Source organism: Nilaparvata lugens, chromosome 6 (assembly GCF_014356525.2).
Source record: "Nilaparvata lugens isolate BPH chromosome 6, ASM1435652v1, whole genome shotgun sequence".
Taxonomy (NCBI): Eukaryota; Metazoa; Arthropoda; class Insecta; order Hemiptera; family Delphacidae; genus Nilaparvata; species Nilaparvata lugens.
Window position 1 is genome coordinate 57,677,726 of NC_052509.1, and position 24,615 is coordinate 57,702,340.

The 24,615-nt window shown below is 31.7% G+C and overlaps 1 protein-coding gene across 4 annotated transcripts in view; it reads right to left on the reverse strand.

The window, feature by feature from the left end:
* Nucleotides 1-751: 751 nt before the first annotated feature.
* LOC111052078 (endoplasmic reticulum mannosyl-oligosaccharide 1,2-alpha-mannosidase) overlaps nucleotides 752-24,615 on the reverse strand; it is a 70,472-nt gene continuing 46,608 nt past the window's right edge. For 2 of the 4 annotated variants that reach the window (XM_039431531.1, XM_039431530.1), the window contains exons 5-10: nucleotides 18,773-18,967; nucleotides 16,574-16,758; nucleotides 15,346-15,472; nucleotides 14,249-14,413; nucleotides 10,522-10,674; nucleotides 752-2,468 (exon numbers count right to left, since the gene is read on the reverse strand). In XM_039431531.1, coding sequence (XP_039287465.1) covers nucleotides 2,250-2,468; nucleotides 10,522-10,674; nucleotides 14,249-14,413; nucleotides 15,346-15,472; nucleotides 16,574-16,758; nucleotides 18,773-18,967 — 1,044 coding nt within the window. In that variant the 3' untranslated portion in view covers nucleotides 752-2,249. The remainder of the gene's footprint in view (nucleotides 2,469-10,521; nucleotides 10,675-14,248; nucleotides 14,414-15,345; nucleotides 15,473-16,573; nucleotides 16,759-18,772; nucleotides 18,968-24,615) is intronic. The other 2 variants (XM_039431532.1, XM_039431527.1) reach the window with 2 other exon arrangements.

The window sequence follows — 24,615 nt, forward strand, 5'->3', positions numbered from 1 at the left end:
AGAGGAAGCATTGGATAGGGCTTTGTGGAGAGATAAATGGGATATGAGATTAAATGGGATAAGGCACAGCCAAAGAAGAAGAAGAAGATAGTAGGGCTATCTATATTTATGTATGAATCTGAGGTGGTCCCTTCAATTCCAGCGTTGTCTGGTATCCTATCGAAAACAAAGTAGGCCTACCAATAATTTCTATAGAAAGGGAGAATTAATTTTTTTATAGATAATCAGTACCCTAACTGTTACAGATGCAGTCAGAAAGATTAAATGGAAATAGTTTTTGAACTAGCTTTCCATCTATAAAGCCCGGTTGCACAAAAGCTGATTTTAATAATTATTAGATGCCACGTGGACCAATAAGAGATGGCTTCTCCAAGTAGAATCCTTCTCTGATTGGTTGTTCTCTTAGAATTTAATTACAATTTATTAAAATTTAACAGGCAATTGTGCAACCAACACTTATTCATTTGAGGGGCCACTATTTATATTTGATTGGTTCTCTTAGAATTGGATCACAACATATTAAATTTTAACAGGCAATCGTGCAACCAACACTAATTCTCTCTGAGGGGCCACCAGCTTCAAGTTATAAAAGAGGCAAAATGCTGAATAAGTTTCATCAGTTCATAGATAAAACTTGCGGCTAGCATTTATCAAAAATATTTCTCATTAGACTCATTACGAATTGCACGTAAAGTGTTAATACTTAATAAGTATTGACTACAGTAATTGGAACAGGAATTTCTCAAATAAATCACAATTAAACATAAATTTTAATAATAATTATGACACAACTAACATAATATTACATATTCAACAAACCAAACAGATGATGGTACACACTACAAATAATTGCAAACAATTAATTTAAGGCGAGGATGCCAGTTTAGCAGAAATGGGATATCACCATAATCTATTTACTCATATGCTAATTGTTACATAGCCTAATAATTAAAATAGTATGCTAATCCAAATGCGACTATCATTTGATAGTGACTGTAATCTAGCACAATGTACTGCATTTAACGCAACTCATAAGAATCAAATAGCACTCCAAAAACTCCAAACATTCAGTACTTATTTTATGTATTTATTTAAAATGCAAATTACACTAATGTAGCGTAATAAAATTGGTAGATGAAATAGAAAGGTAGTCCTTGTGCTATTTTTCTTCCAAATTTATAGGTGACAAAGTTAGCAATTAAAATGTGAAAAACTCAACTATAAACATTTACACACCTCAAATGTACTAGATATAGAAATATTAAACTGTGATCTCTGCTGTCTATTTCAACTGCAATTAAAAAATCAATAGGTAATTAAAAACTGACAATCAATGTTCTGAATAAGTAGTTACATGCCATAAAGTTGTGATTTGTGAATTTTAAAAATCATTGTAAAATATAGGTAATTGCAAAAATTATTTACTGTGAACTTGGGAGAGTGAATGTTATCTTATTAGGAGACTCGTATCGTGCCAATTCAAGATGAAGTTCCAAAGCTATAATATTTTTCCATATGTCACTGTGTATTCCAAATTAAGGTTTAAAGCAGTTTTGGGCTAATACCTGTTGTTTTTACCTGCATTGTATCTATTGTCTATGAATAAATGAAATTTAGAGTGAATTTTGTGAAATGTTTGTTGGTCACTATTGATAATATGACCAACAAACATTTCACAAAATTCACTCTAAATTTCATTTATTCATAGACAATAGATAGGCCTACAATGCAGGTAAAAACAACAGGCATTCGCCCAAAACTGCTTCAAACCTTAATTTGGAATACACAGTGACATATGGAAAAATATTATAGTTTTGGAACTTCATCTTGAATTGACACGATACGAATCTCCTAATAAGACAACATTCACTTATACCGTACTTATATTATTAAGTATTGATAACACTTAATTTGGAATACACAGTCTAGAGGCTATGTAAATGATAACTGAATTCACACACTATTTTGTGTGTGAATAAATAAACCTTTATTTACTTTGAAAAATTGGAACCACTTTCGACACATCTACAGATGAAATCAACTTATTAACAATGATTTTTAAAATTCTAGAACATTTTTGAAAATTCAGAAAATACATGAACATAAAATAAATCACATGAATTTGAATCAAATTAGATGAACTTGCAATAATTACATAAGATGGCTGCAGATTCTGTAACATAATGTAGCCTACATACTATGACACTGAAATTAGACCTACAATTGAAATTAATTCATACCGGCGGCGGTCATGACTCGCGTATAGGCAATGGATGCCCTTCAGAATTTATCACGTATCTATCAATATCTAGCAACTTTCTGTCATTACTGAAAAGCAAGTAAAGATATTTGATGGTCTCACTGAGGAAGAATGTCTCCATTATGTCTCTGGGTTTAGTGTCTGTAACATTGTTCACGTTACCAATTGAAGTGAAACCATGCGCAACTTTCGAGTACTTCTCGAACGCCTAAAAAAAAAGTTTAACACAAGAAAGTTTTAAAATAACATTTAAAAATAGGATGAAAAAGGTGTTATTTCAATTTCAATCTACTCCAAAAATTCTTCAGCTATTTGCTCTGTTTATTTATCTATTTATCAATAAAATATAAATATTTACCAATATAAACTTAAAATAACATTTAAAATATAGGATGAAAAAGGTGCTATTCACTTTTAATTTCAATCTACTCCAATAATTCTGCAGCTATTTGCTCTGTTTATTTACCTATAAAATATAAATATTCACCAATATATCTAACTCCGCCTAATAAAGATTTATTTCATTTCAATATTTATTTGTGGAGAAGACTTTATAGTAGGTACGGTAACGTATTTTATAGAATTTATTTGGAGTTTTCTTCAATTAATGTTTGTGAAACAGCAAAAGATTTTTTCATTGATGTTGCTTTCCATGACGAAACTAATAACTTTGTTGTGGTTAAGACACTGTGTTACTTGTAAATATTTGAAAAAACTTGTAAATATTGAAAAAATATTTTTTCAATAATGAGAAGGATGAACTTTTTTTAAAAGATTACTTTCTACTAAGGACTCCAGTATGGAGTATAGGATAAGTCAGGTCAATAAGTTCAAATAATTCAACACTAAGTAAATTAAACCTAGTCTTGGTTTTAAAGGAACTCTTGTACACTGTAATAATATTCTATCAACTAATATTTTTCCAAATGTTTTTAGAAGATCTTCAAATCATCATTACTTTTAAGCAGTTGTGGTAACCTGTTATAAAATTCCTTCCAATATAATCTGGTTTTTGTTCAAATAATCTACCATTGTGAGTCATTATATGATAATCAGCTCTGTATTGTACTCAAGTATATTTGAATTTTGATCCACACCACTCGTCTTCACATAAATTATAACTTCATAATATATACCGTATACAAAGATGATATGAATCTACATGTTTTTATTGATCAAATATCTCGATCTAATATAGGCTATATAATTACAATTTATATTTATGCGACTCTCATGTTGGCTTTCAAAAACCTCAATAGCTTGCACAAAAGGAATGGAACTGTAAGAGAAACTATAACGCAAAATTTATTATTTTACCCAATGCACAGAACATCTAAATTTGAAAAGGGAGCACTATACAGAGCAATTAAGTTCTTCAACCATCTCCCAAACGAAACCAGAATCATAAATTCAAAATCTACATTCAAGGAAAAAGTTTTGACCTATTTGATACATAAAGCATTTTATTCAGTCCGAGAGTTTTTAGATGACCATTGACAGCTTCTCCTCCTGAGATCCAACCCACACAAGGTAGTTGAATCAATGTTAGTTGGATTCAACAAGTAGCCCTATCTAAGTTGTTAATTAACTTATTCATGGCCTCCAGTGTGTGTTTTAGTTCTAGTTCTAGAGTTTTTCTTTTATTTGTGATTAATTTATTTATTGACTGTAATTGATTATGTTGATTATAATATGTATATTGTAATATTACATTTTTCTTCTCACATTTAAATCGAATCTTCAATTCGAGATCTATGGAACTTTATAGTAAATGTCAGAGTTATCAATAGACGGATAAACTTTTTGACGGAGAATTTATTATCATAAATGTTTGTTGCATTGTTCCATAATGTCACCGAGGCAGGGTTAACAAATTACTAAATAAATCGTTTATTTAAATAGAATATATGTATAAAAAATTTAAAATAACATTTTCAAAATAAAGTTTTATTGAGAACAGATGTAGAATGTGAATTCTAAACTTATAAGTTATAATTTTGTGTTGACGTGTCTGTAAAGATCGATATTGAACAGGGCGTTGTCTTTCGTGACTGGCAACTTGTGTTTTTTTTTTCCTGTTGGACCTTCTTCTGAAAAACATGGCTGGCTGTTGCTTGTATAATTTTGTGCTCTGAGTTATTGTCTGTTTAAATGAATTTATTAATGTTTTAGATTGAAGTTTATATAAATTTTTGTGCAAAATTCGCTATTAGTGTAGTAAAGCCAATAGCCACTGTGTTTCAACTGTAAACTAGATAAGTATTTTTTAGTTCGTAATAACTCTGAAATCATTAGGCTTGTAAGTTATTGTTCGTTTTATATTTCTGTGTTTTTGCCAAAATTTTCATCTGAAGATTATAAGTTAATTTGCTCTGAAAACTGGATTTCTCATTCATAGGCAATAGATCCATTCACAGTTTATCAAGTATCTATTTTATTGGAGCCGACAACTTTCCTTAGTGTGATAGGTGTTATATGCTATTCCAACCGTTTAAGGAGAAATTGGTAGCACGGCAAATGGTACGCCCTGGTGTGGGACTGAATCACCACATTTGTTCCAAATGTTACCCCTGTGGTGGGACCGAATTACAAAATAAATATGTCCCAAATGGTACACCACGAAATCCCTGGTTATAGAAATTATTAGTAGATAGATATCTTGATAGGTTATGAATGGTTTGTTGCTGAGTGGGAAGTCGGTTCAAGAGAGATCAAGTTTTAATGAATCAGTGCATATTACAAAATGGCAAACATTAAAAATGATCTGAATCTTATAGCATTCTTAACACAAAGGTTTGATAAGCTAGATGCTAGATTTGATGAGCAAAATGCTAAGTTTAATGCTAGATTTGATGAGCAAAATGCTAGATTTGATGAGCAAAATGCTAGATTTGATGAACAAAATGCTAGATTTGATGAGCAAAATGCTAAGTTTAATGCTAGGTTTGATGATATGAAGCAAGAATGTACTAATATAAGACTAGAGCAGGTTAGTATAAACCTTCTATTGAAAAGTGCACATGAAACATTGAAAGATGAAGATGAAGATGAAAACAAATTGAAGCAGGATGATAGTAGTGTTAAGTTACAAGATCAACTCATTCAAGTTTCTGAAAATGTAGGCCTAGTTACTGTTGTTGAAAAAGTCAACCATAGTGAAAGTGTAGAATTGAGTAAAGAAGTAGGTAGGGAGTTGTCTTCATTGAAAGTCAACTATCAAGAAAGTACTATTGCTACATTGAAGGTTAGGAAAACAGTAAACAAATCAAATGTTTCTATGGATCAGATTACTACATCAAAAGTTAGGAAGATTGTAAACAAAATGAATGATTACATGAGACAGGTTTCTGTAGAGGTTAGGAAAAATGTAATCAAAATGAATCTTGCTTTGAGTCAAGTTGATGAGTTCAACTTTCAACTGAGAATTGAAAAGGTGTATGCAATGCATTCTCAAGTGAACATGACTAACTTTTGTAGGCAAAACGGCTTTGTTGAAACAAATGAACCCATGAATAAAATCATGCTCTTGAAGAAAACAAAACGCAAAGTCTCCATTGATGTGTTAGTATTCAAAGGTTGTTTCAAGTTGCTTACTTACAAGATGATGACAGTGAATCACATGATGAAAGGGTATTCCCCAACACACAATGATTAGGAATCCTGTGTTATGCCGGGATTCAGAATAGCATAATCGCTACACAGTGTATGGTAAGAGTCCATAATTGTGTCTTTTTTCTTTCCTGTAGCCTATTTTCTTGGCCCTTAATCTTTTCAATTTTCGATTCTTTCCTGTCTTTGTGTAATATTCAGTAAATTTCTTCTATGAAGCATATCTTAACCAATCTTGTCCATAGTCATTTAAATTTGTATTTTTTCTGAAATAATATTAGAAGTTGAAATAGTAGCTTATTTTCCTAATCTTTAATTGTTGATAAAACTTAACTTTTCTAAAATCTATCCATTGTAGTGTAAAGACTTGTTTGCTTGTGATATATTTTTTCATCATGTATCACTTATTTTGAAATGTGTGTTGTTTTAGGGAATTTATTTACCCAGTTTTCTTTTTCTCTTTTTTGTATTTTTTAGGGAACTTATTTACCCAGTATTTCATCTTGATCATCTTTGTATCATAATCTTGAAATGTTTATACTTATTATACAGTCTTTAAATTTTAAATTATTTTAAAAAATAATTGGTTTAATTTAAAACGTTGTGTTATATTATCAATTGAAATGAGTTAAAGGCTAAAATTTTTCTAAAGTGTTTTGTAATTGATATTTTTTTTCAAATTTTAAAACTGTTTGTTCTATAAATTTTGATATGATTGATTATCGTTTGAAATGGATGCTGGAGTGTATGTAGAATTTTTAGTGGGGTTTGTTGATTAGAATTTTGCTGGTATGTGATTGTTTTTTGAGATGGAAACCCATTATTGCCTAAAGAAGGAATAACAGAGGTTATGACTTAGAGAGGCAGTAATGAGATAATATTTTTTGTGTTGATTACTTATGTTGATTGCCATAGATGCAAAATAATGATTAATAATGTTGATTGCCATAGATGCAAAATGATGATTACTGATGAATATTGTTTGCCTTTGAAGCAAAATATTATTGATGTTTTGAATGGTTTCTTGTTTAATGTTTGATAGTAAAGTTTTGTCATGAAATGTAGTTTGTGTTTAGAACATTGAAGAGTCGAAATAAACTATAGTATCCAACAAACGATGATTAATAATATTAAATAATTTGCTTTTTATACAATTTTTAAACAAAATTAAAACTAAATAATTTCGAAACCCTGAATGATAAATCATAAATGTGAAATGAACTTGCTATAAATGAAATGTTATATTAAATAATAATGAAATGCAAATATATTATGAAATGATTGAATAGAAAACCAAATGTCTGAAATTATTGAAATATGTATTGAAATTAAATTTTTGTTGTGTTGTTATGATGTTTGTTTTTTACAATTTTGATAATGATACAGGGTGTTATGAAATTATATTTCTATTTTGAAGAATGGATTAAAATGTTGATATTTGAACAGTGAATAGATGAAAATGAATGATTTTTTTTTTTAAATTTATCATTGATATGTCCATATTTCACAATTTATGTATTGCTGACTGTATAATAAGATGTTAACAAATTTCAATTTCATAGATACTTAAAATAATTTTTATGTGTATTAGATTGTATGGATAGCCTAATCAAGTTTTTCTTCTTAGTTTATAAGCATTTTAAGATAACAGGTACAGCACAGACATTAACATTGAAATAGTTATCATGTGAATCTCGAAATCAGTAACAAGTGAACGCCATGAAGAGTGTTAAGAACATTTGGGTGATTTTCGAACTAGTGTGACATATCTACGCCAAAATCAACGCTGCGGCCTACACCAATAACTACGCCAAAATCTACGCCGATGCCTGTGCTGATGCCAACGCCAATATCTACGCCGATGCCTGCGCCGAAGCCAATATCTGCGCCAATGCTGATGCCAAAATCTGCGCCAATGCTGATGCCAAAATCTGCGCCAATGCTGATGCCAACAACAAAAATCAATGCCGATGCCTGCGCCAATGCCAATAGCTACGCCAATGCCAAAATCTGCGCCAATGCCAACAACAAAAATCAATGCCAATAGCTATGCCAAAAATCTGCGCCAATGCTGATGCCAACAACAAAAATCAATGCCGATGCCTGCGCAAATGCCAATAGCTACGCCAATGCCAAAAATCTGCGCCAATGCCAATGCCTGCGCCAATGCCAATGCCAACAACAAAAATCAATGCCAATAGCTACGCCAATGCCAATGCCAACAACAAAAATCAATGCCAATAGCTACACCAATGCCTGCGCCAATGCTGATGCCAACACCAAAATCAACGCCGATGCCTGTGCTGATGTCAATAGCTACGCCAATGCCAATAGCTACGCCAATGCCAATGCCTGTGCCAATGCCAATGCCTGCGCCAATGCCAATGCCTGCGCCAATGCCAATATCAACGCCGATGCCAAAGCCGACACCAAAGCATACGCAAATAGCAATGCCAATGCTTATTGCTGACTCTGTATCTCAAACTTCAACACTACTGCATTACCTGGAGGTAATTGCCATCCATGTTCACATTCACAACTTTGAATTCAGAAGAACAGTCACAGTATCATGAAAGAATTGATTCAAAAAATCCTCTCCTAAATTATTCCTGTATGCAGAACTCTAAACCTTGAAAGCTGAAAATATAAAAAAAAACCAAACCTTACCTAAATTAATCCTCACCTAAATTAATCCTGTATGCAGCGTCTATCTCTTTTCCAAAAAAAAAAAAAATGAATTACATTGTCATTTCAAGCCTGAAATGTACATTGTATAATTACAAATATGATACAAAAGTTATGTGACTCTGTATTAAATTTGGAATGCAGCCGTCTACTACAAACATGAAGCAATGCTAACTGAGATGTCACCTGTATCGAGTTTGATATGCATCAGTCGACTACAAGTATCAGCCCAACACTACGTGCATCCAGATCAGGCCAACACTAACGTCATCACACTGGAGTCACACTTAACTGAAAATCATACTGAGTGCCTTAACGGACTGTTTTCCAAAATGTGCATCAATAAAATCAACCGCGTCAATAGTGAAAGAAACGAACATTTTTTGATTTATTGAAATTTTATGTGAAAATTAAATGTAACAATTCATCAATTCATTTAAAAAAAAAAAAAAAAAAAAATAATAATAATAATAATAAATTTTTTATTCAACATACTAAAATTTTTTTTATGCAATAAAAATTAAATTTTTCTATCTATTAAATTTGTGTGCAATTTCAAAAAACTATTCTTTACATATTAAACTTTCTGTTGAGATATTTTTCTTTAAATTATAAAGCTAAATCAAAAGTAATATTGATATTCTATATTTTGAGATATTGTTTGGAAACATATAACAAACGCTATTGATGAATTTTTATAATAATTTTCAATATTTTTGGATGACATGTAATGTTTTTCTAGAAAAAATTGTTACTGTTCTCGAATTTAAATTTCAACAATTTTCATTAGGGTCAAAGTAAATTTTTTCTTTAAATTTTCAAACAGTAAAATTTTTTTATGTCAAGAGGGGGGTATTTGTAATATTACATTTTTCTTCTCACATTTAAATCGAATCTTCAATTCGAGATCTATGGAACTTTATAGTAAATGTCAGAGTTATCAATAGACGGATAAACTTTTTGACGGAGAATTTATTATCATAAATGTTTGTTGCATTGTTCCATAATGTCACCGAGGCAGGGTTAACAAATTACTGGATAAATCGTTTATTTAAATAGAATATATGTATAAAAATTTAAAATAACATTTTCAAAATAAAGTTTTATTGAGAACAGATGTAGAATGTGAATTCTAAACTTATAAGTTATAATTTTGTGTTGACGTGTCTGTAAAGATCGATATTGAACAGGGCGTTGTCTTTCGTGACTGGCAACTTGTGTTTTTTTTTCCTGTTGGACCTTCTTCTGAAAAACATGGCTGGCTGTTGCTTGTATAATTTTGTGCTCTGAGTTATTGTCTGTTTAAATGAATTTATTAATGTTTTAGATTGAAGTTTATATAAATTTTTGTGCAAAATTCGCTATTAGTGTAGTAAAGCCAATAGCCACTGTGTTTCAACTGTAAACTAGATAAGTATTTTTAGTTCGTAATAACTCTGAAATCATTAGGCTTGTAAGTTATTGTTCGTTTTATATTTCTGTGTTTTTGCCAAAATTTTCATCTGAAGATTATAAGTTAATTTGCTCTGAAAACTGGATTTCTCATTCATAGGCAATAGATCCATTCACAGTTTATCAAGTATCTATTTTATTGGAGCCGACAACTTTCCTTAGTGTGATAGGTGTTATATGCTATTCCAACCGTTTAAGGAGAAATTGGTAGCACGGCAATATTGACAAAGCATAAATTCTCTACATACTGTAAATGTGATATAAAGAATAAAATTGCTAATAAAGAATTTGAATTTGAATATATAGTCATATACAAATACGGTATTGTTTTAAAATGAAAATACTCTTCATGAGGTAAAGTTGAAACTTGAAGAGTCTTCTCAACACTACTTACCCTTGTTTGAACTATTAATTTATCTATTTTTATACATTGCAAGATACACAAATCAAATGCATGATTTTCTATGTTAAAAAGTTTGAATGAATTGACAGGAATACACTTGTGAGATACGAACCTTGAAAATATTCCATCCCCAGTCTTGATATGTAGTGTTGCCAGTTATCTGATACAAATACCAAAGACTTTCAATAAATTCTGGTCTGAGCAAATTGTGAGCATCTTTACTATTCACATAAATATCGTCCAAGTCTATTACGATTCTTCTACTCTGTAAAACACACGAAAAATGTTAGTCTCTCCTCAAATACAATTTATGGTGAAGTGGATTAAAATGGAACTAATAAGACATAATTTTAGGTGAAAATTGTACAAAATTTACTATTAAAATGGATTGTTCTTTGAGAATACAGTATATTATAATTTTGACAATTTCTTGTCAACTCATGTCTTTCCCACATATATAAAAGAAAGGAGAATCGCTTATATGCATCTGTGCTATAAACAAATATATAAGATTTTATTGCCGTAAAATTCTTACAACATAAGGCAAAGTCAGATATTGAATACAGTCGACCTACAACAAAAGATAAAATTAAGTTTCACAGCAACTGTGCCACAAAATGACATTATTGAGTATTAAAAAATAATACAGAACCTAAGTAAACTCTGTAAGTCGATTAGATTTTTCAAAATAGGCCTACAGTAATATACAATTTATTTGAATGTACAAAACATATTCCTTACAGCACAACTTAAGCCTTTTGAACAATACATAAATACAAATAGAAACCTCTTAACTCTAAGCAACAATTATTTCACTCTTAAAGAACTCTTTAACACTATAATAACTATGAGCCATAATTATCTACTGTCATAAATCATGGGTTTTGACAGCTCCTCAAGCACATCAAAATTTAAATTTATTTTCATTTTTAATTTTCAATAATAAAATCAGGATCACTAAAAAACAAAATGCGCTGACTGAATGAAAAATCGCAGAGCTTCAGAGTGGTGGAACTTTCCAGTCTCTCAACCAGCCGGCATTTTCATATTAGATTTTTCCACTTTTTCGAGTCAGTCTCTTTTTGTGCCGGTCCTCGCGAACATCCAAAGACTCTGACTGGCCAGGACCTGGACCTTCCTCTAGACCTTACCTTCCAACCAAAGCTGACGAGATGCTCATCATAAAGGGGATTGGTATCGTACTCAATTAATTATTCATCATTTTAGTAGTTATAAAATTATAATGTCATGTTTTTTTTTTCTTTTTTATAGGAATGTAAAAATAATAAATAAAATTTAGAGAATTCTAATCAAGAGGAAAATCCTCAAAATATTAAATACCTGAATAGTTTAAAAAAAAATAATCAAATTGAAATAAATAGAAACTCCTTTTTATAAAAGATAATTAAGACTTGTTCGATAATAACCTGTTTTCCTTTTCTTCATAGCCTAAATTATATACTTTCTAACTTATAAATTTCAAATTTATTTCCTTTTTAAATATTGTAAACCAATAAATTTTGTATTTCTTAGAATGATTTCTTATTTCTTTGAAATATCTGCTCTACCATCTTCAGCTATGTATCTCCTTTATAACTCTTCTTCCCATCTGGGAAGTGATAGAGCCCCCAATATTCATAAAAACATTATAACATTGGTTACAAATGGTGATACACATTAATTAATTGTTTTCTTTTAACGTAATGAAAAAGTAAAAGCTTAATATCCGATACGTCACACTACCAACTACATTGACAGGGCTAAACGTTTTGTTTTAACTAATGTATACTGGTAACTATCTAACTAAATCAAATCGATAATATTGTATCGAGATAAGTAATCACTGATTAATTCACTCAAAGGATAGCAACACTAATGTGAATCAAATACTGCCATTATAACGTGGACCACACTACAGTGTCTGAATGAGTGATCACTGGTTCACTCAAAGTTTAGTCTACCCCAAGATACTGTTGGAACAATGATAAATACTGAAATGAGTACTAGTAGTTCTGTGAACAGTAGACCTCACGCAGTATTCTCATCCGCAAGTACCTGATTGAAACTAATAGACCTATTAGACCTAAACTAATAGTTAGCTGATTCATGATGAATAATTCTATAGTCTGATTTTTACTCTAATATTGGCGTATGAAGGAGGATCCTTTATCCTTTTATATTATCCTTGAAATGCAAAATTTCCAAAAACCTTGTATATACGTCGACGCGCAATTAAAAAAGGAACATACCTGTCAAATTTCATGAAAATCTATTACCGCGTTTCGCCGTAAATGCGCAACATATAAACTTATAAACATATAAACATTTAAACATTCAAACATTTAAACATTAAGAGAAATGCCAAACCGTTGACTTTTGAATCTCAGACCTCACTTCGCTCGGTCAATTAAGTTTTACAGCAATAACTGTACCACAAAATGACATTATTGAGTATTAAAAAATAATACAGAATCTAAGTAAACCCTGTAAGTCGATTAGATTTTTCAAAATAGGCCTACAGTAATATACAATTTATTTGAATGTACAAAACATATTCCTTACAGCACAACTTGAGCCTTTTAAACAATACATAAATACAAATAAAAACCTCCAACTCTAAGCAACAATTATTTCACTCTTAATGAACTCTAACACTATATAACTATGTGATTATTACACAAATTAGAACATTGATTTCTATTTTTCCTAGAACTATCCGACATAAGTATGCTTGAAATTGAATAATATAACATTTTACCGCCGCTTTGTAGCAAGGAATGAAAGAAAACTGGCACACCTAGGAATTATTCTGAGCTAATTCAATAATAATTTATTGATTTAAATAAATTAAAATCAAGTAACAGAAATCTACAGGAGAAAAATAGTTATTGGGGGTGAGTTTCAAGAAAAGCCTTGGGTAAATATATTTTTATAAGGTAAATAGCCTATAGTAGCAATTTTTCAATGAAAAGGAGAACAAATCAAAATTAAAAGGAATGATGTTTTCAGCAGATATTAATACTGCTCACTTATCACAGCTCTCCCTATCATGAGAATGTAATATAAACTTTCTAGTTATGACACACGGTAAAAATTCAATAAAGCTAAAAATCACACAAAGTGAGAAACACTTAACAAATCAATGAGAATGTAACTCGTGAATTTATTCAAGTTAAGGTTGAGTACATAATTTTTTTTTGCTGCAGAATTTCAAGAAATTATTAATATATTTCATCTAATAAATAGCATACAAATTACAGATTGGGAGAAAGGTAACAATCTTGACTCAAGCTGTTCGTCTCCCAAGCTTTAAAACATGTTATATACCGAACTATTATCCAATGTTTAGCCATAACTTCTGCAATACTTTACCAAATCAGCTTAGCTAATCTGAAAAATTTTCTTAAAGCTATTCTATTTCTTACAGTTAGTCAGCAAGTTTCGTCACTGAGTTGGTTAATTGATAGAACAAAAAAGTTTATTCAAAGTCTGTGAAAAACACAAACCATTTCAAATTTTTCATCAATATTTTACATAATTACAATATATATGTAGATATATTTAACACTTTATCTACCATCTACATTGACAGGGCTAAACGTTTTAACTAATATATACTGGTAACTAAATCAAATCGATAATATTGTATCGAAATAAGTGATCACTGGTTAATTCACTCAAATGATATCAATACTAATGTTAATCAAATACTGCCATTATAACGTGGACCTCACTACAGTGTCTGAATGAGTGATCACTGGTTCACTCAAAGTTTAATCTACCCCAAGATACTGTTGAAACAATGAAATGAGTACAAAATTTTTAGTAGAAATACAAACCTGAATGCTGAAAGATGATCTTTCAGGAGCGAGGAAAGTAGGTCTCTGAGCATAGGTCTGGTAACAGGTCTCCATCAGGTCAAGCGCCAACTTCAGGTGATCTTCAGGTAGACCGTTGTGATAGCCTAGAGCCAGCGTTCCGGGGAGGTAGCAAACCAGATGGTCCTGAAAACATAGAATCCAATTGAAATGTGTGTTAAATGATAGTGTTACTGAATGGGCCAAGAATGATTAATTGAAATTGGAACACATACAGTGTGGAGATTTGAGATTTATCACTTGATGAATAGTTATTTGTATATCTAGAATGAAAAGTGCTGTTTTTCTCCCTGAGGGAAAAGTTTGAAGCCGAGGGCTACAATTTTCCTGAGGGAGAAAAAACAGTACTTTCCACTCTAGATATACACAACATTTTTCCTCCACCTACATTTAAAAAAACTGCAAATAAAATAATTTTCAAAAACGTACTTGACCAAACAATGTGTTACAACATAATCTAAAAATTAAACAGAAACAGCTGGCTTGTAATCACGCTATCTGTCGGCAAAAGTTGTAACAACAATGGCCGCCACAACTAGGCCTACAGCTATGATGAAGTTCCCGTTTCGAATTTGATTATTAGCTGTTAATGAGGAATATTCGTTGGCTGGTATTTTGAATAACACGGAATAAGAAAATTATACATTTTTCTAGTATAGTGACATGAAGTTTGTAATAATTTTAGCATACAAACTTAAATTTCATATATTGATCAAATGTCTGGTTGAGGTATTGAATTTAGTTGGTTTGATGACTCTCTATATGCTTCCTCATCCGAGCTTGGACCTTCTAACCTATTTCAAATGTACGTTTTTAAAATAGAGATGCTTCCCATGTTATTTAAATGGAGTTACTTTTACGCTCTAGGGAGTTTTCCTCCCGAGAGCGAGAAAGTGACACTTCAGTATTATGTTCCAGGGAGTAAAGTAAGCACTTTAGACAGGAGGTGGAGGAAAAATAATTATCCACTGTATACCTATATTTTTGCAAGATAGTAGATTATTAACTAAAAAAAACTGATACTACCTGAAAATGACTACATATAAAAGCAAAATTACCATTTCTGGAACAAACTCGTAATGTCTGCCTCTCAGTTCACCAATGAATAAAAGATCGCTCTTGAGCGTCCGTCTCACCAGCCACTTTTTGATTCCTTCAACCGCTTCCAAATAATCATCTTTCAAACTGAGAACACAAATATGCAATTGAAAAATTAATATACATACACTTATATCAAACCAATCAGTGTGAACTATAAATGAGGAACAGACAAAGAATTATCTTCTTCTTTTTTGTGTACCTGATATTGTGGTAATTATTCATATTGAATAGAAAGACTAAGAAATTGTCAAAAACCACCTATTTTTATTTAATTATTATCTTTTTAACTTCAACAAATAGGCCAAGCTGAGTAACATATTTAATTTCTTCAAAGTCTTCAATCCAAAAACTGATTATTATTTAGCCTAAATACAACACTGTTTATTTTAAATTTCAAAGACTGTTAACAAAAAGTTCAGGAAGATAGACGGAAAATTATTGATTGATTGAATAATATTGAGTGACCTGGTTGGATAAGATTTACTGATAATATTGAAATAATAATAAGAGTAAGTAGCTACAGACAGAAAAGAAACTTTTTCGCCACAGAAAGCAGCTGTTTTCCAGTCCCTACGTAGATCTGAAAGACCTTGTTTGCAGACGACGTCTGAAAAGGGTTTCTTTTCTGGTCTAGGCCAGAAAGTAATCTCTTTCCAGCCGCTCATGGAAGTAGTTAATAAGTCATCCGCTAGATCGGGCGAGTGTCCACTTTCATCATCAGCTGAAGTCGCCATGATTTCAGTTCCAGTTTTGAATCAAACTAATTCGCTTCGCAACCAGTTTTATTCAATTATTTATTGTTGATTAGTGCATTCCGAATTTTCAAAAATGCTTGAAGATGACTGTGGTATCCAAGTGAAATTTTAAAAGAATCTGAAATCCTGACTGCAAATCTTCTACCACTAAAATCAAAAGATAGGTACGATAGCTTAATGAGTATTCTTTATTTATTTTGTCAGCAATACCTGTAGTACCTATGGCAAAAAATATCGTTCGCACCATGGGCAAAAATGTTTTTCCAGCTCTCAATCTTTTCTAGTCCTCGGCCTACGGCCTCAGACTTGAAAACCGATTTCGAGCTGGAAAAATCTCATTTTCTGCTCTAGGTGCGAAATATACTATTTCGTGATTTGTTCAGAATTCCAATTTTTATTAATTTTTTTCAACAAAAAAATTACTACTTACAAGTCGATAGTTTTGCCAGTTTGTATCCACTGTTTCAACAGGTATTCGTAATAGCTGTCACCGCGGGCTCCTAGCTTGATTTCGGAGTAGTGAAACTGGCCTGTATTTGGGTTGATGTAAATAGGAACCAGGCCGTTGGTCTTTGGCAGATTGTGCACGTATTTTGACACATTAAAAGCTACATCCTGCAAACGTTACAAGACAATATTTAAAATATTTAAATTCGATTCAATAAGTGGATTACCAATATTGGCCGTTCTATCACACTTAATACCGATCATCGGCCGACACTCAATACTAAACTAGGGACTCGCTAGGGTCTCTACGCTCGTTCAATTATTATAGCTGTGAGAATCATGTCATAAAGTCAGCACCTGATCAACATTAGTTTGCTATCCTTGTCTCTCATTAGACAAGCATATAACTTCATTCTTTTCTAGGTCCGCACCATTGCCTAATCGTTTGAATGCTATGAAAATATACAATGAACTTACAAAATATTAATTCGCATAACGAGAATCTCACTATAGTTCTTCTTCGTCGTCGTCTTCCTACAAGGATTAGGCTATTTGCCTGTTCAGACTGCAAACTCACCCCACTATTTATATAGTTCACAGAGTATAACTAGTAGTTCTGTGAACAATAGACCTCATGCAGTTTTTTCATCCACAAGTATCTGATGTCACCTGTTCTAGTTGATTCAGTTGAATCACAATTCACAGTTGGATCATGATTTACTCTTGAAAACTGTTATTTGTTTTCTCCAAGATAAAAAACTCACTCATCCTATTATATTAAGCGAACAATTCCTGTATTTTTATATCTGGTTATTTATGTTCAACGGATCTCGAAAACGGCTCTAACGATTTTCACGAAATTTGGAACATAGAGGTTTATGATATAAAAATTCGTTTGCACTAGGTCTCATCCTTGGGAAAACTCGCTGAACGACATTGAAAGGATAATTATTCATCCTTGGCTGAAACAGCTGTGGATAGTAAAAAAGTGAGTGAGTGAGTGAGTATGTGAAAAACCAAAATATCGCATCCCCGAAATTCATAAGATGAGATATAGCCAGCTATGAATTATAAACACGATCATTTTAGAGAATTGTGTTCAGTTTATCAATAAATAAAAATAACGAGCGAAGCTCGGTGCCCCAATATTGTTGATAAACTATCAGTTCACGTTTGAATTTGTATCCCAAATGATGATTTATCCAGTTTCGTAATAATCTTTCCATCTGATAAAAATATTTCTCAACTATTTATTTTTTTTTCAATCAAGAATATTATAATTTCTTCTGCATTACTAAGTTCATTTAATAATTTTTATTTTACTTTCAATCACCTATTAAATTTGTTTTACATAAATTTTTTATGTGAGAATATTGATACTGATGGGCACGCATCATAGAAAATATTGAACTCTACCTTATAGAATAATAAATAGACACGGCCAGAAAACTGTGTAATGCATGCAATGAATAAAATTGTCAGCTGATGATTATGAATAATATTCTATAGTCTGATTGATCCTATCTTCAAAGTAAATTATTGTATAGTGATATCAGAGTATGGAGGAATTCCTTTTCTTCTCATATTATCCTTAAAATGCAAAATTCAAAAAACCTTGTGTTTACATCGACACGCAGTTGAAAAAGGAATATTCCTGCCAAATCTCATCGAATTCTATCAACGCGTTCGGCTGTAATCGCGTTACATACAGACAGACAATCGAGCAAATCAAATCGAGTTGAAACATAGACCCCACTACGTTTGGTCAACAACATGTTTCAACATTTATGCTATTTTCAAGTGATATGAAGTATCTTTAATTAATTTTGTAGCGTGAATGTTGATGTTGTGGGACTTTTCCATAATTGAATAGACTTAAAACGTTGTCAAAAATCCATTTTAATTAAAGTTTCAAGTCTATTCAATGATATGGAGTAAATAAATAAATACTGCTGGAAGATTCTAGTATTAATATGAAGATGCATATGTTAGTGTATTCATATGATTTTATGAACTGTAGGACTGTAAATTTTGGATTTAAATTTGCACGATTCTATAAAAAAAATGGGGTTATTGGTGTCTAATGACACCAATTTTATTTTTATTTATATTACAAGTAGCCCTATACAGAGAAGAGACACTAGTTCACAGAGTATAATAATGCAGACATTATAAAGATTACCTCGAACTTAGACTGGTGCGTGGATCGACTGAGATCTCTGAACTCCAGCTGGAGAGTGGTGACGTCAGCGGTGCTGCAGCCAGGAGTCCATCTATTGGGCGAGTGGGCCGACCGTAAAGACAGGTTGATGTCAGTGTAGGGAATGGGTGACGGTGATTCCGTAAAGCCGAGCAGCAGTCGCTCACCCAGGTCGGTCTGCAAATCAAAACCAAGAAGCCGGATAAAAGTTCCAATATTGAAATAAATTCACACAGATATCGTCAAATTTTACAGTTTTATTTGATACAAGACACAAGACCATATGGTTTCGTGACCACTCAGGTCACATTTTCAAGCTTATTTTATGTGTGTTTTTATTTAATCTTTATTCATTTATAAAATAAGTTGTAAAGTAGATGAGACGGTGGCACTTTCTCAATAACTATATGTAAGCTAATGCCTTCACGATTACAAATATGTAATCGTATGGTGTGAAGAAGAGAAAAACTATATAGCTTTCGGTTTTTATTTAACATCAGAAATTATTTATTTAATACGAATATTCCAATATGAAACGGTGTGAAACGGAAAACAAATGCAATTGAGATAAAGGAAAGATTACAACTATAATCAACACAATCAAAATTTCTTATTATAATAATCAGATAATAATTTAAGGGCTACTCGCTTAGCTGATCTGTGGTCGTTCAGTTTTTTTTATAAAAAAACAAAATTATTATTTAGAATTATGGGTCTGAAAAATAAAAAAAGTACAATTAACTATTATCTCACTTTACCTTGAGAAATGTCCCTCGGCCTGATCCTCAAGGTCCAATTAAACCACTCCCGACTTTTAAATAAAAAATATAGAAAAAACTTCTGTCAGCTGATTGAATCAAAAACACCAGCTTTCCCTACAAGATTCAAATCCTGAAAACACAATTATGTTGTTTCAAACTGCCCGAACTGTGACAGCCTATAATAATTGAATTCTCAAGACAGAATCCTTCAGGTAACCAATGCCTCAACTCAACTAACTTCAAAAACGGTTCAAAGAATACGGGCCTCAAAAGAAAAATTCAAAATCTATTTATGTGAAAAACTCATGCAGCCTTGATTCACAGACCAAAAGTCATTTCACTCTTGTTTGTATAGAATGGAGCTAAAAACCATAATATTGCCTTCACAAAACGTGATAAAACGCACGTTTCATCTTTGTACATTGGAGATCTTCTCGCTCCATCAATATTACATTTAATAATAAAATCCACGACCAGATTTCCAATTCACAGAATAATATTTCAAAAATTGAATGGGTTTTGATGTCATGTATGACAAATAAGTACATTATCAAAATGATAGGGAGAGGAAAAATAAGGTAATCTTGTGCTATTCCTCTCCCAAATTTAGATAGCACATAGTCCGAAATATGTTGAGTCTTGTAGTTCTTCAATTCACAACATTTTCAGTCCTCAAGTATTTTCACAAAGTATTTCCATTATGAAATGGTTCTACAACATTGACAGTGACTCAGTCGAGTTCCAATATTATTTTATCTTATTCATTTCAGGCAATCTTTTTATTTCCCTAACATTATGAGAAGATACAATAAATGTATACTACAGAGCAACCTGAGTACAATTTGGAGACTGCTTATTTTATGTTAAATCCAAGATAAGTGACATAGTAGGTACGTACCTAAAGAAATATATTCTAGCTCATTGTAAAAATAATGAAATATATTGAATGAATGGATATGTGATAGCATTTTCCAAGTTTAAGCTTATTTTTTATTATATAGGCTATTGTAACATGTAGGCTAAGTTATATTGTGTGAAAATGGAAATAAATTTAATTTTTATTCTGAAATAGTCTGAAGATCTGAATTGAAAAGTTCCATTGCTCTACAGACTAAAGTATTTATCTAATCAAATTTCAAATGTAAATTTATTTATTCTTCATTGATTCATATAATAAGTGAATCATTAAACTGATAGGGAGAGAAAAAATAAGGTAACCTTGTGCTATTCCTCTCCCAAATTTAGATAAGCTTACACATAGTCCGATATAGGTTCTCTTGTTGTTCACTTCACAGGATTTTCAGTCCTTAATTATTTCCACAAAGTAGTATTTTAAATTTAGATGCTTCGAAACCAAACAAAAAAAAATTATTCACATTATTATCACTAAAATAGGAAATATTCACATATTGAATAAATAATAATTTGAAGGACCAAAACAAAAAACTAAATTATAAGAAATGTAACAAATGTTTCTAACAAGTGTTTGGTGTTTGATTATTACTCTTATATATGAGGAGGCACAACAGGCTTATGCCAGAGACTGTCTTCTTTTCAAATCTTTACTACCAACAGTTCAATTTGATTTCAATTAAGTTAATTTTCAATAGAGTTATCTGACAAAACCATACATGTCATAATACCTAGTGATTATAATGTAAAATATTTCTTCTATATGTTTGGTTTTGAAGCATCTAAATTTAAAAATATACTTTGTAAAAATGATTATGGACTGAAAATTTTGTGAAGTGGACAGCTACAAAATAACCTATTTTGGACTATGTGTAACCTTATCTAAATTTGGGAGAAGAATAGCACAAGGTTACCTTATATTTTCTCTCCCTATCTTTTTGATGATGTATGAATCAATCAATAAAAGAAAGATTGTCAGTAGCTTATAAAAAGTAATCTATCTACCTAATGAGATTATTCAAGTATAAATATCAAGATCTTTACTTTGATCAAATCTATGGCCTTCTGTTTCCATATAGGCCGAATTACTGTTCGAAAAGTTTTTGCTGTTGATGCTCATCATTATACGAAAAGCTCACAGTACATGTAGCACAGTTCATTACAAACCTATTGATAACAAAATCTATGAAGCTATCAAGTTTTTGTTAGTTAGGTATTCATTAACCAATGATAACTTAATCATAGAATGATTGGGGGTAGAAAAACAGGATTAGCCCTGACTATTTCATTCCCGAAATTCTACTAATCAATCAAGAAATAAATGAGAAAGAATCAAATCACATTGAAACAGTATAGTCAACTACAAACATACCTGATTGATGAAAAATGGAATTTTGGTAGTATATTATAGATAATTACATGGTAGGTACCTAAAGTTTTTTACCATAATTGGAAATGAATTGTGATTCAACAATCTTACCTGTAGGGACAAATAAACCAGAGACAAGGACAAATCTAGAGACAAATTGTCAATAAATTCAAGCTGTGGAGTATATCGACCACCTAATGGAGATATTGACTTGTTTTTCGACAGATTCTCATGCTTAATTTAACCGATAACAGAGAGGTTGAAAAATAACATTATTTTAGCTGGCGATTATAATATTGATGTCTTAAAAAATACCCCAGTTTACAGAAATTTGGTTATCATCTTGGATCAGTTTGGTTTACGTTATACAATATCAGAGCCAACAAGAATTAGACCTGGCTCCAGAACAGCGATAGATAATGTAATGACCAACATTTTTGAGGATAATTGTAAGTCAGCGGTTCTGCATACTTTTTTGTCAGATCATTCAGCTCAAGTGTTCTCCACCACTGTTGATCTTGATTCGGGAAGAGCTGATAAGAAGGATGATCAGGCTGGTCCAGCATTTCCTTATAATTTCTCCAATTCAAATTTGAACAATCTGAAAGCAGCTCTTAGTAGAGAAACGTGGTCCTCTCTATATGAAAAGTCTGATGTGAACCAACAATTTGATTCCTTTCACAGTTGCCTATTGCATCATATTGGTGTTCAGTGTCCACCAATAAAAAAAGAGAAAATGCAGTAAGAGAAATGAAAATAGGATGTTTAGGATGAGACTTCAGTCGATAAATCCTGAGATTCAGCAGCTAAGAGCGCTTATAGACTTGTCAAGATTTTTAGGATCAAGGAGGGGTTGGTTGTAGATGAGGATTTATTAAAGCGTGTTAAGGCAATATGTCAATAAGGTTATTGAGGCAAAGAAACAGCACTATGCTAATATTATTTCAAGTTCAAATAATGAGTCTAAAACTAGTTGGAACATAATAAATAAATTTAGAGGAGGAAAAATACATTGATGAAGGACATAGTTCTGGAAGTGAATAATAGGAATGTGTCTGAGTCAAAGGATATTGCAGATGTTCTCAATAGATATTTCATTTCCATTGCTCCCGTTCCAAAGTCTAGTGGTAGGCCTATACAAAATAATACACAACCACCAACTGTGAAAAATAGATTAGCAAGCTTCTTTCTAAGTCCAACAAATGTAACAGAAGTTATGCAAGTGATAAAAAGCTTGAAGCAAAAAGATAGTGTTGGCTATGACAGCATTTCTAATAAAGTCCTTAAAAAATTTTGTGATGTAATTGCTGAGCCTCTCGTTTTCATAGTGAATAGCGCTTTCCAAGCAGGAGTCTTCCCTGATTCTTTGAAAATCGCCAAGGTAATACGGTACCTATATTTAAGAAAGGTGTGATCAAGCAAATATGATTAACATAGGCCTATATCTGTTTTGCCTGTCTTATCAAAGATTTTTGAAAAGATTATATATAACAAGATCATAAACTATCTTCAGAAATTCAAATTATTGAGTGAATGTCAAAATGGGTTTATAAAAAATAAGTCAACAATCACAGCCGCAGTCACTTTCATTGAAAGAGTCATTCAGGAGGTTGACAAAGGAAATTTCACTATGGGGGTGCTGTTTGACCTTTCTAAAGCTTTTGATAGTGTAGATAAAAAGATTCTTTTGGAAAAACTGCATCTGCTTGGAATCAGAGGTCTCATGGGGAAATTAATTGATTCTTACATGACAAATAGATTGCAGTATGTGAGTGTTTGCACTGATGGCCGACTTGGAATTTCAAGGAAATTAAGCGTGACTAGGGGTGTACCTCAGGGTTCTATTCTGGGTCCTCTTCTCTTCGTTTTATATATTAACGATTTGCAGCTTTCAGTTGCAAAAAATTTTGATATAACATTGTATGCAGACGACACAAACCTTGTTATTCTACAACAACAGTATTCAACAGCTGGAGTTAGTTGCTAATATATCCACTAATGAGGTTGTACAGTATTTCAATAACTGCTCACTATCTGTTAATTCTGATAAGAGCCAGGCTATTCAATTCAACTTAAAAAAGAAATATCCTTTTGAACCAGCAATCACAATAAATGATAGCGATAGCATGATTGAGAGCGCAAGTGTGGTCAATTTGCTTGGTTTGACAGTGGATGACAAATTATCTTGGAACGATGAGCATGTTGATAAGGTGGCTAATAAAATGAGCAAAGGCATTTTTGTATTAAGATATAGCCTATTGCAAGACTTGTAAACAGTAGTATAGCTAGAAGTGTTTACTTCTCGCTTATTAATACTCATTTGGTGTATTCTGTTGAGCTTTGGGGTGCAACAAGTATAAAAAACATTCAGAGATTATTTGTTCTGCAAAAGTGGGCAGTAAGATTTTTAGCAAATTTAGAAAATAATCATTCATGCAGATAACAGAAGCACTTTTAGAGATCTTAGGCTGCTCACTCTACCATCCATTTATATCTATCGCGTCCTACTTTTCACTGCAGATAGAATTGGTACCTTAAAACAGAATTCAGATGTTCATAAATATTTTACACGTGGCAGTAGTAATCCATTCATTGAACATCATAGATTAAAATTTTCAGATAAGAGTTCGATTTTTTATGGCTTGCAACTTTTCAGCAAGCTGCCTAAAAATTTGTCAAAGTCAAGTAGGCCTAATTTTAAGAGAGATTTGTATGCATTTCTGGTTGACAAGGCATATTATAGTGTTGAAAAGTTTTTAAATGATAGGGTGTTATAATTTGTT